This window comes from Malaya genurostris, chromosome 3 (assembly GCF_030247185.1).
Source record: "Malaya genurostris strain Urasoe2022 chromosome 3, Malgen_1.1, whole genome shotgun sequence".
NCBI lineage: Eukaryota > Metazoa > Arthropoda > Insecta > Diptera > Culicidae > Malaya > Malaya genurostris.
The window spans coordinates 202957222-202974305 of record NC_080572.1 but is presented as its reverse complement, the minus strand read 5'-3'; the positions used below and the strand labels follow the sequence as shown (position 1 = coordinate 202974305).

General features: G+C 37.1%; 1 protein-coding gene across 11 annotated transcripts in view; it reads left to right on the top strand.

The window, feature by feature from the left end:
• LOC131439293 (potassium voltage-gated channel protein Shab) overlaps positions 1–17084 on the top strand; it is a 347162-nt gene that overhangs the window by 321507 nt on the left and 8571 nt on the right. For all 11 annotated transcript variants that reach the window (XM_058610141.1, XM_058610145.1, XM_058610142.1 and 8 more), the window contains one exon: positions 11404–12283. In XM_058610141.1, the coding sequence (XP_058466124.1) occupies positions 11404–12283 (880 nt within the window). The remainder of the gene's footprint in view (positions 1–11403; positions 12284–17084) is intronic.

Here is a 17084-nt window from a genome sequence, read left to right as displayed (position 1 = left end):
TTCCACCTGACTGGAGACAAGTGAAAGTTATCGCCATTCAAAAGCCGGGGAAACCAGCTTCCAATCACAACTCATATAGACCCATTGCGATGTTGTCCTGCATCAGAAAATTGTTCGAAAAAATTATTCTACGACGTCTCGACACTTGGGTCGAGACGAACGGTTTGTTGTCAGATACTCAGTTTGGCTTCCGTAGAAATAAAGGGACGAATGATTGCCTTGCATTACTTTCGTCTGACATCCAAATTGCCTTCGCTCAAAAGCAACAAATGGCATCTGTATTTTTAGACATTAAAGGAGCATTTGATTCAGTTTCCATTGATGTTCTTTCAGACAAGCTCCACCAACATGGACTTCCACCGGTTATAAATAATTATTTGCACAACCTTTTGTCAGAGAAACGCATGCATTTTTCACATGGCGATTTGGCAACAATCAGAATTAGCTACATGGGTCTCCCGCAAGGCTCATGCCTCAGTCCGCTCCTCTATAATTTTTACGTGAATGACATTGACAGCTGTCTAGTAACCCCATGTACACTAAGACAATTGGCAGATGATGGCGTGGTTTCAGTTACTGGATCCAAAGCTATTGATCTGCAAAAACCATTGCAAGATACCTTAGATAAATTGTCCGTTTGGGCTGTTCATCTTGGTATCGAATTCTCTGCGGAGAAAACAGAGCTGGTCGTCTTTTCAAAAAAGCATGATCCCGCGCAACTTCAGCTTCATATGATGGGAAGAATAATCGAACAGGTTTTGACTTTCAAATACCTCGGGGTGTGGTTTGATTCCAAATGCACGTGGGGAGGACACATTAGGTATCTGATAACGAAATGCCAACAAAGAGTAAATTTTCTTCGAACAATAACAGGGTCTTGGTGGGGTGCTCATCCGCAAGATCTAATAAAATTGTATCAGACAACGATACTTTCAGTGATGGAATATGGATGCGTTTGTTTTCGTTCCGCTGCAAATTCTCATATTATCAAACTTGAGCGAATTCAGTACCGTTGTTTGCGAATTGCTTTAGGCTGCATGCATTCGACACATACAATGAGTCTTGAAGTTCTGGCGGGAGTTCTTCCATTAAAAGATCGATTTTGGGAGCTTTCATCACGCCTGCTAATAAGATGTGATGTGCTGAATCCCATGGTAATTAATAATTTCGAACGACTAGTCGAGCTTCGATCTCAAACAAAATTCATGACAGTATATTTTAACCATATGTCACAGGAAATCAACCCTTCAAGATATATTCCTATCCGTGTCAGCCTCCTAAATGTACCTGACTCAACTTTATTTTTCGACACATCCATGCAGCGCGAAGTGCGTGGAATCCCGGACCACCTACGCTCTATGGAAATCCCAAAAATATTTTCAAGTAAGTTCAGGCATATTAACTCTGAGAAAATGTTTTACACGGACGGATCGCGAATGGAAGAAGCGACAGGGTTTGGTATGTTCAACAATAATGTTTCGGCCTCATTCAAGCTTCAAGAACCTGCATCTGTTTATATAGCAGAGTTAGCAGCAGTTCATTATAGCTTGAATGTAATCGTCACATTATCTCCAAACCATTATTTCCTCTTCACAGATAGTCTGAGTGCAATTGAAGCCATTCGCTCAAACGCTGCTGGCAAAAATGAACCGTTTTTCTTGGGTAAAATAAAACAGTGTCTGAACGACATATTGAATAATAATTATCTAATCACAATAGTTTGGGTTCCGGCTCATTGCTCCATTCCAGGCAATGAAAGAGCCGATATTTTAGCCAAACGTGGTGCTATTGAGGGTGAAATTTATGAGAGACCGATTGCTTTCAACGAATTCTATAGCGCGTCTCGCCAAAGAACACTTGCCAGCTGGCAAGCTTCTTGGGATAAAGATGATCTGGGTCGGTGGATGCACTCAATTATTCCTAAAATATCGACAAAGGCATGGTTCAGGGGACTGGATGTGAGTAGAGATTTCATTCGTGTGATGTCCAGACTCATGTCCAATCACTACACGTTAGATGCACATCTCCTTCGAATTGGACTTTCCGAGACTAATCATTGTGCTTGCGGCGAAGGTTACCGCGATATTGACCATGTTGTTTGGACATGCGTGGAGTTTCGTGATGTCAGATCTCAACTAATAAATTCCTTGCGTACCCAAGGTAGACTATCCAATGTCCCAGTTCGCGACATTCTTGCTTGTCGTGACCTTCCATACATGAAACTTCTTTATCATTTCATTAAATCCATTGGAGTTCCAATTTAAATTTTATTTTATGTTAAACTGTTTTCTCTTCCATGAGTTCTACCAATAGCCAACTATAGGATATTGAATATAAGTGGTGAACTGATACAAACAATCCTGAAATAGTTATAAGATCATGTACAAAATAAATGTATTTTATTTAATGTAATTAAAATAGCAACTCGCTTGATAAAAACAGTGTTTAGATTAACTAATGAGTACCAACATACTAATATGATATTCGAAATGTATTAGGTTTAAACTACTATGTATTGTGGATGCCACGGCGAAGAAAAACTTATGTATATTGCCTATGAAATAAACGTATTTATGAAAAAAAAAAAAAAAATCAAATGAACGAAATTCAGATCAATAAATTTTCGCACCGCTTCTCGTGTTGCGCCCACTCTGGCTTCACCCTAACTCTTCATCTCTCTCACTATAACTGATAACATTTAAACACAGTGAACAGACATCCGAGCAGAGATCTCAATGTCCGTGAGTAATTTAACGGTTATTTGACAAAGTGACACGAAGTAGCAATTCACCGACAGAGGCGCTTTGAGCACCCCAACAATTGCTTAAAAAATGCGTGCAAAATCGTACGCATTGGCGATTTTTAACGAATGTTCACTTGTATGCCAGGTTTTTAAAGTTTGTATGAGCTTGGATGTCTGTTCTCTGTGGTTTTAATATACGAAATGAAATTATAAGCTGGGATGAATGTGCGTACAGTTAACACTAATCCTAGAGATATAAATCTTAACAGTCAAAATTATTCGCATTGTATTGTGTAGCTGATAATATTTTGTACTGCTATTTAAAGAAACACAATCAGCATCGAACGTGTTATCTGAAATTCAAATTTGCTCCCATATAGAATCTTATACATTTCCCTAATGAACGGTTTTGTAGAAATGTGCCCACGGCATTGCAAATTATCTGTGCTTCCATCGATTTTCACTCAACGATAAATGAAATCATCACAATTGCCTCCTACACATGTTTCATTTAGCTTCACACATACACGTATTGGTGTGTTTTTCATTTAACTACATTTTTGTGATCACTTGTTTATTGTTTTAGTTGACACCGTTTATTTTTAATTATTTTATATTCTCTACACAAATAAAAACAACTCGCCTATCAACAAACACTCACGCCAAATTAAAACAAAAACACCCTCGAATTGTCCTCGTTTGTCTACAGAACAAATTTTCCAGTATCTTTCGATCGGCCACACACACACAATACTACAGTGCCTCCCAGAACACGATTTCCGCTTTCCAGACTCCACCTCAGCTGGACTCCAACGACGAGTGCATTCCGCTGCGCTCCAAAAGTGTATGACACTTGCTGAAACGGTTCAAACCGAGTGGCGGGAATAACCGTGCCCATTACCAAGGTTCGGATGAAACGAGTTTTTCCAATGAGGAGAGCGAATTTGTTGATTAATGAAGGGTATTGCAGCGGTCCTGGAGGAATGCTAATTGTTTGCATACATATCATTAGGATTAAGACAAACGGCCACGCGATAATTTGTGTCGATTCATGAAAAATATATTAACCATACAATGGTTCTCGACCAACACTTGATCTCTGTTTTTGTCAGCACAAATTTTCTGATTGCATTTGCGAAATAGATGACTCCTTTTCAAGAAGTGTCGACAGCGACTTACACCATCCAAAGGTGAGTCAAACATGTCCTGAGTAGATTCTTCTCATCACTCCCGGAATCGGTCGTGCGGTCAGACCTTTTTCCTACCAGCTATTCAAAATTGGCTCAGCATTCATTCTAAATATTTAAAGCCCACGAAACTGTGTCTAATAATGTTGCTTTCGTAAACGAAACGTCCATTGTCTGTGCCTCTCTGTGTACCAGTGTACCCGTTGTACAATACGTCCCCATTTATGTGTGATTCGTGGCTAACCAACTGTATTGCTTTTATAAAATGAACTGAAACCGAGCTAATTTAAAACTTCCTCTTTTCGATCCGATATTGTGTGAAACTAACCTCCAAAATGCTTCGTGCACCGCACAATGTGTCGCGCATTTTCTCTTTCTTCTCGTTGCTTAATTGCTTGCTCTTGAACAACAGTAAAATGGGATTTAAAAGTTCAATCCACAATGGTTAAAACTGAGACAGGAAAACAACTAATGTAAACCAATAACCTCATTTACTAATCGTTCTAATCGTTCAAAATATATGCTCTGCGTGTACACTGGACAAGAAAGAAAGTCTGAGAATTTCGAAGGTACATTGGAAACCCTTGGTGTAATCAGTTAGTACACAATTTAGTCAACTCGTCTGGATTTTTTTATTGGGAATCCGATTCCGACTCGGATCGGTAGTTGCAGCTGATTCGGAATCAAATTCCAGACCAGTCAACTGGGTGAGAATGGCCGAAAACCTTTGAGGCATGCTTTCGACAAGGTTGTTAGCGTAGCTTGTATGAAGAGAATGGAAAATATACCGAATTTCCCGAGAGTTTGTTCTTCATGATTACTCTCCTAGGTTTTCAATAGGGCTAGCGTCTATACAATAGGAGGACCCGTCTAAGGTAACGATTCCGGTTTTTCTCCTTCCAGATGCGACAGAAGTGGCTTAGAAACTTCGGGGTATCGTCCACTAGAAGTCCAAACATTTTCACAGATAAGGCGTCGTTTGTATATTTAAAAAAATTTCGCTTCGGAGCAACCAAATTCACACTCTGAGAAGCACCTCCAAACATTCACATTTATCAAATGTTCCAACGAGCACTGAATGCAATAGGTACTGTTTCCCAATCAGACACGTTTCACTTGAGCTCACATTATTTGTCTTGGCTTACCTTCTCAAAGAACCCCTTAAACTATTCAATACTTTTAGCAGCCACATAATACGATGTGAAAGACAGCCAGTTTCAGTTGCCAAATTCCGAATGGCTGTCATAATTATATCAGACACAAATTATGCCGGAATGACTTCAAATCTCTTGTGGAAAAAAATTTAGCGACATGATGCTTGCCATTTACAGTTTGCATCTGGCTGAAACAATGTGTAGATCTATTCAATAACACTTTTGAAAGATACCAAACGAATAGTTAAGTTCATTAAAGCTGATTTCGAAGGTATTTGTTACCGCTTGAGCAACTCTAACACATGGGCTGACCAATTCCAATCCATACAGTGTAGGCTGAGATAAGAGAAGTGAAAATAATGTAATTATAAATAAATGTAATAAATTATATAAAAAAAACTAACAAAACGGGAAGCATATCTTATTACAAATTTCCTTTACTTGATCGTGTTTCCAGTTATTATGATAACATATACCATAACAGATTGTTTGATATCTTTCCTATTGAACATACTGTTACTCTCAAAGCTATATTGGAAAATATAAAACAACTTTTTTAGATTTTCCAAGTTCATTTTAGTGCCAATTTGATTCAACTTGGAGATTATTCAAATGACAAACGACATAGACAGTGTGAGCTTTGTTGAAAATGTGGCGTGATTTTAAACGTTGTAGCACATTCTGATCATGCATTACAGAGTTTAGCTTTTAATCACCGTTTGGTTAGCTAGTAAAACACAATTAAGTAATCGCATTATTGTTTTGCACCTGAATGGTGTCGAAGTGAATTCCTCACTGGATAAATACAGTGTAGAACCGAACTTAAAAACCTGAACTTGTGGTAAAGTGGGCAAGGGCAAAGCTGGGAGGCTCAGAGCATTTTTTTCTATGACAAATTTTTTAACCTAACTTCCCCAACCTTGTAACCTAACCTACTACACGGAATGGAAAGTCCCAGGCCTCTCACAGAAAAGACGTGAATAGTTTCGAGCCTCTAAATGGCCCAATACCCAATTTCATGACAATCTATCCACTAGTGTTTAAATAACAGCGGATCGTGTCAAACGAGTTTTCATCAAGCTATGGAAAAAGACGTACTTGCTCAATCATACATAAAAGCAACGATGAAATTGAATAGCTTGCGGAACGGATTGGTACAGTATCCCCCAAATTCTCCAGAACTGGCCCCCAGTGACTATTATCTATTTCCAATCCTGAAAAGGTTTCTCCTTTAAAAGAAATTTTCGTCGAATGCTGAGGTCATTGCAGAAACGGAAGCCTATTTTAAAAGCCACGACAAAAATCTTTTTTTTTGCAAAACGTTGGATGACCGATGGGTTAAGTGTATCACTCTAGATGGAGAATATACTGAAAAATAATAAAGTTTTCATGGTGAAAAATCGACTTTTTCTTTGTTAAGCTCGGGATTTTTCATTCCATGCAGTAAATGGATCCGAAACAGGCCAACACTTAAAACACTGTTAGTTGCCAGAACAGCTCGAGGTTCACCAACAAAACATCCAAAGTAAAGGAATCGCAACGCTCGTAACATCTTATTAATACTTAAAATCAAAGTTTCATCTTTTAAATTTTTTTTTTGTATTCTACTATTCGGTAGAAGCCTTTAAAGACAAAAATAAATGGACTTGTTGAAGTCCTCACTTTCTCCCGCTGTTGGGGCAAACGGGCTTTACTTATCGATCTAAGGAAAGCTATAATTTTATTGTACAATACACTAAAACTTCAATTTACGCGAACTTCATTTACGCGTTTTATTTGAAATAACGCGATTTTTTTTAAATTTACACGATGATCGCGTAGAAAAAGCTTTTGCATGATGATGGAAATTTTTATTTATACGTATACAAAACAATCCAACATGCTTCAGTGAATTGGATTATATAAAATGATCACTACGGAATTGTTTTGGTTTCATAGAATCTATTGAATATCGGCGGTATCCAAGAATTCTCTGGAAAAAATAAATCACTGGTGGCTTTTGCATAATTTTTGAGTGCGGTATGCTATCTTAGTACTATATTCAGCAAATTGACATACTGTGGAAATGTGTGTGGAAGCTCTTGCCCATCCAAAACCTCTTTGGAATATAGGCCTTGATGTCTATCAACGAAACCGATGACATTAGTGAGTTTATTTTTTGTTGTATCATTGTGAAGAGTTATGAGGTAGTGCTTGTTCACCCAAAAACTACTTGGAGTATAGGCTTTAAGATCTACCAGCGTAACCAAGAGAACTATTACGAACCTTACACACGGTTCATGTTCGTGATACCACATGAAAATCATTTGCTTATTGTAACTATTCTAGGTCATCCAAAACCTATCTGCAGTTCAGACCGTAAAATCTACCAAAATAACAAAGTGCCTTAAAAAACTTAATCTTCACACTCCATACTCGCGATTTACTTTTACGCGAGTCTTTGGATGACTGAAAATATTCCTGAAACAGATCAGAATAGACAAGTAAGCAATATGTAGCTCCATGACTATGAGCAGCATTGAAAAACTATTCAAAAGCAGCAGATTGTGTGTGTGTAGATCTTAAGATCTGTTTCCATTGAAGTTCTTGGATGACTGTGAACGTTCCTGGATCAAATCACAATTGACAAGTAGGCACTATGTAGCTCCACGGCTATGACCAGTATTGAAAAATTATACATATGTTGCTGATTGCTCGTGAAGATCTTAAGACCTGAAGTTCTTGGACTACTAAGAAAATGCCTAAAACAGCTAAAAATAGACAAGTAAGCAATGTGTAGATCTGAATATATGAACAGCAAACAAATAATAGATACTAGTTGTAGTTGTAGTTCGTGCTGTGGCACAGTGCAGTCTCTAAGGACAATATTCCAAGTAATTTTTGGATCTTGGAATATGTTATCTCTTACGGATTTCCGTAGTCTCAGAATATACTCAGATGGTCACAGATGCTTTTGGGTATGGACGCAGTTAGATTTTTTGTGTTATTATACCAAAATCGAATGGGATTGAAATAACCTTTTTACGCGATAAATTTAAATAAATTACTTAATTTACGCAAAATTTAATTTACGCACACTCAACTTTGCGCGTAAATTGAGGGTCCAGTGTATATGACAAAAATCGTAGATCATTAAAGTATCCACTTTGCCCCACATTCCCCTATCATTTATTCATGTGAAAAACGTTTTTATTGTTTCATGCTTATGTGACGGGCATTTGTTTTTAATATCAAATGTGAAACATGTTTATAAGATATTCTCGGTTGAATTTTGAAAGGGGCGAATAAGCCAGTGACAATTTCTCTTTGTTTACTTTCTATTTCGACTACAAGATGTTGGATTGACAAGTTAATCCGGATCACGCCGACTACGTATTCTCAAGGGCTTCTCAGACGCTTGTTTATATTTTTCGTGTCACAAAGAGCATTAAAACATATATTGCTAAGGTTTCATATTCCTTCCTGGAATTAACTTCTGTCATCTAGGCTCCCTATCATAAACTTAAAACTGTACACCTCGAAGCTATTCAGCATGAATTCTAAGATATCAGGAATGTAAACCAATCGATCTCAACTTTTTTTTATTTAAAGGATATTTTATTCAGGCCTATTTGCGTACAAGCTTTACGTGGCCGATTTAGATGAGTTTTTAGATAATTTTTTTTGTATTTAATCTCGTTGTCACCCTTTTTCTAAGGGGAGAGGAGCTTCCATTTTCCTCCTGCGAGAATTGAGGGGCAGTTAGTTCGTGGTTCGTCTCGTCATCCATTGCCGTGGTATTGTTGTTGATTTCGTTGCTAGTTGCTGTAGATGCGCCTTGTTGTACATTGTTTGCAGTTGCTGGTTGGTTGGAGGGTAAGTTGTTAACTGCAGCTGATGTACTTTGTTCTATAGGGGATGATGATGAATTCGAAGAGGATGCTTCATTGTTGTTGGTGGCTGTCACAGGTGTACTGGGGTTGCTTGGGGTTTCTGTGAAGGAAGCACCGTTGCCCTTTGGTGTAGTGGTCTCCTTGTCCAGTTTATCACATGGCTTACCGTAGTGAACAGCTTGTTGGCAATATTGACATGTGGCCATCTGATTGTCATAGGTAACAAGTGATTTGCACGTGATTCTTGTATCCTGACCGAATGTCACATAAGAAGGTATAGGCCTCCTCAAGCGCATGCGTAACAAACGTACGCCATTTAGAATACCAGGGAAGAAATTCTTCCACTTTTCTTTTTCGATAGAGAGAATCTCTCCGTATTGGGAGATGGTTTTGCGAATATAAGGATCGATGACGCTTGAGGGAAGATCATGCACACGCACTTCTATAGCACTATCTTCCATAACTACTGGAATGTTGTACTTGATATTTTCATGCTCCACATAGTGCACATTATTATTGTCTTTAGCGAATTGAATTGCATCTAACTCTTTATAGAATATATCCAGTTCTATAAAGAGTTGGATTATTGGTCTTATTGCATTGAAGTAAATGCACACGTTTAATGTCAAGATGCATTTGCTCCTTAAGCAAACCTTCAAGTTCTCGTATCGAAGGTCGAATTTTGCACTGTCTGAAGTCAACAATAATTGTATTCTTTCGTACCGGCGGTAGCTTTTGTTCGTTTGGTTCACTCATTTCGAGATCATTCTATTGTTCACTACACAATACTGTACTTGGTTTCTTCTGCCCCGAACGTAAGCAGTTTTGGTTTATCGACTAACTTGGATGAGATGTGAAACCGAACTCCAATCTCAACTTGTTATTTGATCTCCCCGAGTAATTTTCGTAAATCTACCTAGGTTCGACTTCTTTTAACTTAATTTTCAATTGTATTGAATCTTTTCTTCCATTCGCTTTTTCCACTGTTGTAAAAACACAAAGAGCAAAACCACCCAATAGCGAGAGCTCCGCTTAATAAGCTAAAATTAGGTAATTCGCATTCAACCAGAACTCAATCGCTGAATAAAAATAACTTATTAATTAGTAGATATAACTCACCTCCCAGTATATTTTTGGTTTATGGAAAATACTTAGAGTCACTTTACCTAAAATTAGATTATTGAACGAATTAGATGGAAAGTACTCAAAATTCGGTAGTTTTGCGGTTCCGTGTGGTTATACATTCTTGTCTTCGATCTCATCAATTCCTGAGAATTCAATCCGCTTGCTTTAATTACGGATACAACGAACCTTTTTCCAGTATGTGTCGTCTTTTCAATTAATGTTTCCAGGTATTTGATACTTACCCGTTTCCGCAACGCGGTAAAGAGTTTGTTTCTAAACTCAATTTTAAGCAGTTTTCCCTACTCTAGTTCTTAGATGCTAGGTTCAGCTATGGGGCTAGTTCTATTATTTAGTATTGAGCTTTCGGTAACTGTTAGTCTGTATTTGTTGGATTGTTGTATTCTATTGATATATAAGATAAGAAGATTTTATACTTGCTGGAGAGAGATATGGATTTTATCTCCGACGTGCTTTTCCTTGTTCAAAAAAAAATGTATAAACTGAGGAGCCAGATGATGTCATAGATAGTAGTAATTTTTCAGTCATTATTATATTTTCTCATTCCTCAAAAAATCAAGGCCCTTCAAAAAAATACGTCTAATTATGCTTAAGGCGAGTTCTGCAATACTTTTGTTTTATCCCAAATGCTACAAGTTTTCCACTGCATCATGCGCATTGTAATTTTCCATATGTTATCTCACATCGAGTAATTCAAGCATTACTGCAAAATACCAACGTTGTAATGTTTTTTTTCATTTCTTTGTTTTTTTTGTTTAATACATTGTGCTTATGCAAAACAAGTTCTGTTTCAGTCCTTTTGTACGATTCTTTAAAAAAACGAACTCGATCAATAAAACAAAGTACAATATGTAAAATATGATCAAAAATATTGTATTGGATGGTGAATCTATTTTAAGCCTTAACTTTTCTAAACTGATAGAGACATCAATAGAGGTTTAAAAATCAAATCTGTAGCATATTCTTGAGTTATCACCCTGTATCAAGAAAGATTCTTTTATATGTGAGCAGATATATTTTCTGTGCCTGGCAAAATATAGATTCACTATCTCCAAAGTAGCTCACTATTTGTACCCTTTCAAGTCCTGAGTTGTGCCGTTATTTCAGCTAAACATAAACCGGTTGTAAGGAATAATTTGTTAGTTTTTTCAATACTTCTAGTAATTAACAGATTATTGTTACAACCGATTCAACTTGTAACCGCATCAATACTAATCTCGATTTATTTCTATCATCTGTTAATCTCCTGGTAATCGTTTGAACGTTACGACAACTATCGCTAACCCGCGTCATCATCCGGCTAGGAGTACAAAGAATTTATCGATGCTGAAGGTTTAATGCCACTTCCTACTTCCGACTTCCACACGACGGTCTGTCTAGAGATGCGTATGCTAAAAAACAGTATGAATAATAACTGTATAGTCCCACCAGCACAATTTGGTCCAAGTACAATATCATATCCATATCCGTATATGGATACACCAATCAAACATTCTAATAACTGTAATAATAGTAATGGTAATAGTAATGTCAACGGTACCAGTAACAACAATTACGCTAGCGGTAATAATAACAATAGTAATAGTAACAACGGTGATTTAGCTAGTGTCGATAGCTCCGATACCTACGCTAGTTGTCAAACGCATCCATTCCTGTCACAAGGTGATCTAACATCCGATATTATAGATATGTCATTCGACTTAGACACGCTAGACACGAGTAATCTGTACATAAATCCGTTGGAGAAAGATACTCAACAACATCGTTCCGTAGGTAGAGCCCAGGTCAAGAAAAGTATATCCGGAGACACTGGCTTGAAGAGTTTAGGTGCCAGCCCGATGGACGAGGAGTACAAGCAGTTCCAGACCAACTTCGATTCGGCCGACCGAGGCAGTCGGGTCAGCCTGAACGAAACCCCGGTACCAAAACATCGCAAAACCCGCTTCCAACAGGGTGCTGCCTCTACGGTATTGGCCACTGCTAGTAAGCCCAAAGCACGCTTTGAAAATCTCAAATCATCCATCGAAAGTCTCGAGGAAACAGGTCCGGCTGGTGCCACTTCCAGCAGCAGTAGTACGAACAAGAAAACACGAAGATCTTCCTTCATGCCAGCCAAAAGTATAGCTTCTGCAACCAAACTTATAAATCAGCATCTGTTTGGCATTCAGAATCCATCGCCAAGAGGTAAGTTCACGAATGTCTGACGGCGTCGATGTCACATACAAATCACGCACACGTTATACTGACCGCTTCATACATATGAACATGTCACAAGAAACAGCTACGAATCGGACATTTCATTTTCAAACAAATATACATACAAGCTTTCATTGTTCAATTAGGACGAACCGATTACGAACAAACTACTGCAAATTTTCTGTACTCAAACGCTTTCAGCACACCTATACTCTACACAACACAGTTTACACACATACACAAAACTATGCGCCTGTGCTACCACAAATCGTCACAATAAAAATACCACCGTAAAGATGATTGTTTTGTTTATGACACTACACGCCGTTATCACGTTTAGATGTTTTCAATGTTATTTTCTCACGAACATAGCTTCAGTTTCTCTATACACTCTTATTTCATAATTTTCTATATGTCAGCAACTAAAAATTTTCAGTAAGTAGGTTTCAGTTCTAATATAGAGGATGTAAAGACGAGTCGTTTGAACAGAAATGATATACCTCATAAGCAAAAATTCCTTCAAATTCTATTCAACTATTTATCCATTGTATTCAGGACTGATTCTGACAACCTGCAAGTAGTAGCTGAAATACGTAACTGTCCAGAATACGAGGGATAAAATTTCTACTTAGCAAAGCATTTTAAGAACCTCAAACGGTTCAATCCTCATAAATTTTCCAGATGATTAATTGATTATGAAAACTTATAATGATAATAACTACTTTAAGGGCTGAGGCCAGAAGGTCGCGTATAACCACGTGCCTCGCTCTGCATATTACATTTCTCTCCATACTTCGAATATGTACAAAATGACTCTCGATGGGCAGGGTGGCCAAGAAAGTTTTGATATTTTCGGTCACAAGTTTGACAACATCAAATAAAATTCAATAAAGCTACCGCTTGTTTGGCAGCCTTTCTGAGCCGATTTTAGGTATTTCTCTCTCATTTTTCGTTACGTTACCAGGAAACTGGAGCAAAAAAAATGGCGCGTGCTTAGAAATCGATTTACCTTCACAAAAATAACAATCACTTCATTTTTATCGCGACAACATCTATGTTTTTATGCACTAATCGCATCTAAATAAAATTATCTAGACATTGTCAGGATAGATTTTTGATGCATGCCTTTGAAGGCGAGATATTCAATGAACAAGTTGAAAGTTGCCGTTTTCAGCTATGCAATTCTTCCTTCAGAAATTCCGACCGCTAAAGTCAATGAATCATTCTGAAATTTCCACAGAATAATCCAATCTAATTTTCTACGAGATTGTCAGTTGGGTTTTTTTATATTCGTCACCGTTTCTGAGAAAGTCAGATTTAAAGCGTGAAAATAGCCCTATAAAACACCCTAAAACACATTGGCCTCAGACCTTAACAAATAATCTGCAAGAAATTTTCTGATTCCATCGAGTTTTTAGATATTTTCGATGACTCTTGCAAGTTTGCAAAATCGTTTGGATAATCCAGAAAAATTCTTTCAAATGCAGAATTTTTGGCCCATTCTTGCTTAAATTTTTACAAATCCGATGATCGTTTCGAGTGAACTGTTCATCATTTACATGTAAAATTTATTTTCAACGAAATTTCTTCAAGAGAAAACACAGAATTAAAATATCATTTTGATGATTCTTTACAAGATAGATCGTACCCCTTAATTGTAACTACACTTCACAGTGATGCTTAGTCAGCCTAAAAACCCCAATTGCATGAAATGTGACCATTTATCACTGGATCGCTGCTCTTTGGGCGTCATAGTATTGGTTGTGATTTCAGGTCAAAGAATTTAAAATTTCAATTATTCATATACGAGCCTGATTCAGGTGTGCCAATTAATAATTTGTTTGATTCAAATTTGAAAATTCTGAATTGCACGGATTGTAGAAAGAAGACAATACCTAAAGTCAAAAACAGGTTGTGGAAGTGTTAAACGTCAGCTGGCAAGCCATGAAACAAAGGTTATTTTGCACCGGATTCCGACGGAATATGAGAAGTTTACTTCAGGAATCACAAGCACAGAAATTCAAACCAAAAAAGAGATAAAAACATGTGTCTTGTATTACGACCTTCTCAAACCAAAGGAAACTGTAAATACTAATACTAATACTGTAATACTACCGATACCAATGTTGAAATTGAATCAAGCATTGCTCGAAAAACGACCAGAATGCTCCACAAGATATTAGAAAGATATTATGCAGCACTACGCCCCCTCACGCACAGTGAAAGCGGTTTTAAACTATATTTCAGAACTCAGGCGGAAGTTTTGGCACCACCCGCCATACTCCCCTGACTTGACCCCTTCTGACTAACATTTATTTCAATCGATGTCTCAAGCTCTTGCTGAACAGCTCTTCACTAGTTATGAAGATGTGAAAAAATGCCTTCACGACTGAATCGCTTAAATAGATGAACAGTTCTTTCGATGTAGTATTCGTGATTTTGTGGAAAGATGGAAAAAATTCATAGCATTCGTAGGCGTAGGCATTTGACTACTTTAACACATCACTCAAAAAGTCGAGTGACTAACTAAGAATATTACATTGTTTGCCAAAAATTGAAATCATTCATTTAATCCTTCCTACACTTCTCCTGTTGAAGTGAATAGAATGACGCAAGAGAGTAGCGTATCCTTACAAAGGGAGATAGATACTCTCTGCATCACCACTTACTCCTTCTGGTGAGATATCCTGTCGACGTGTATTGTTTGTACCGAAAGCGATACACAAACAATTTCAGTTGAATTTCTTACCGGCGAGATGTGAACTATACGGTGAATGAGAAAGAAATTCGAAGAGTAATTCGTTCAATACAACCATCGATTTGTGAATCGGTGCATTGTCTTAGTGAAACAGTGGCTTTTTCTTCGACATGTGAGGTCGTTTTTTCTTGATTTTTGTATTCAAACGATCTAACAACGCTATGCAGTATTCGCCATTGATTGTTTTTCCTTTCTCAAGATTGTCGATGAAGATTATACCATGTGCATCCCAAACTACTGAAACCATAACCCTCCTAGCTGTGGTATCTTTGGGCACTTTGGACGGGGTTCACCGGCTACAGTCCACTCAGTGATGATCGTTTCGATTCAGGAGTGAAATGATGCATCCATGTTTCATCCATTGTCACATATCGACGTCAAAAATCTGATTTATTACTTGTAAATATAACCAAACGCGTTGTTGGTTTTGACCGAGTAAATGTGGCACCCACTTTGAAAAGAGCTTTCTCGTGGTCAAATGTTCATGCATAATTATGCCTTGATATCTTAACTCTCTCATGTTATTTCAACCTACGATCAGACATTTCCATTTGGTGGATTTTATAATATTTCGAACCTAGCTTTAACGTTGTTAAACTGAAAATCGAGTCAGCTTCGAACCTGGTTGTTGTATCAGGTTTGCTCAAATCTCCTTTGCTAAGTGCGAAATCAACACAGTCTCGTGAAAAGTGTTTGTTTGATGAAATTACCCTGGGTCAGTTTAAGTTTTCTCAAGCGAAAACGACATTAATATCAACATGGAAATACCGATAAAAAGTAAAGGTTTATTAACTGGCACATCTAGTATATCGTTTATCTGTGTTATCTGTGCTATTATTCTTAAAGAATAGTATGCTTATTTACAATGTGATTGTCGTTCAAATTGAAAAAATACGACATGCGTTTCGGAAACATAAAAAATGTGAAAACATAAACAAGTTGGGGTAACGTAATGAAATCTTTTAGTAAAGTTATAGTGAAAAAAATTTAAACACAGTGAATTGAAAAAAAGATCTAGAATTTGCTTTTAAAACGAAATCAATAATAAAACAAAAATCTCCGGTAATAAAACAACATTCAAGCAACTTCGGAACTGAGCATTGAACACCGAAAATATGCATCGGCGTGAAAAAGTTGTATTAATTTTGCAATTTAAATTTTAGACCAACATTTTAGAAAACATAAAAAAAACATGGGTGAAAAAATATGCTCCCTCTTTTCTCGGAGTTCAGCCGATTCTGACAAGGTTAGATTCAAACGTAAGGTATTATAGCTGTTCTGTTGTAGATCATATGGTACTATCGAGTATTATTCAGTTTTATTCGGATTCCGACTTCCAGTTCCTGAGCTACAGAGTAATAAGTGTTGATTGTTTCGAATTGTCTTTTAAGTAACGGATTGATGACCAAACTAGCTTCCTTTATTTCACATCCTTGGTTTTCGGTTCCATAAGTACCGGAGGTAGGGATAAAATATTTTCGAAATGCTTATTACATCGATTTTTCTTGTACACGAAGATGAGAAAGGCAAATATTTCAAACATTTGTCACATTTGTCCTTCAAAATGGAATTTCCTGAAATCATACTCCAGCGGCTGAACTCGAACGTGCATGAAAACGTTCTGTCAGTTGAACTGCACGTATAGGCAGTTTTATTATTCGTTGGGTGAAGATATAAAAGATTTTATTATGTACTTTTTATGCTTTTTGAATTTATGCTCTATTTTGATATGCGTTCTCTGAATGTAAGAAAGAAAGAAAAGCATCAGTATCTTAATTTTTTCGTGTCGAATCGAATAAAATTCACTGTGCGTTTTTCAGTAAAAGTACAAAATATTAGATTTCTCGCGATTCTGTGATTTATGATCAAATTGTAAATAAATCCGTACATTTTGATGTCTTCATTTTGTATATAGATACGAATACGGAAAATAAAGTTTTTGCAATGACTGACTGAAAATATATATTGGAGAAGCCAAATGAATGAGAAACTCACAGAAAAGATGATTTTTTTTTGTTGGAAAAAGATACG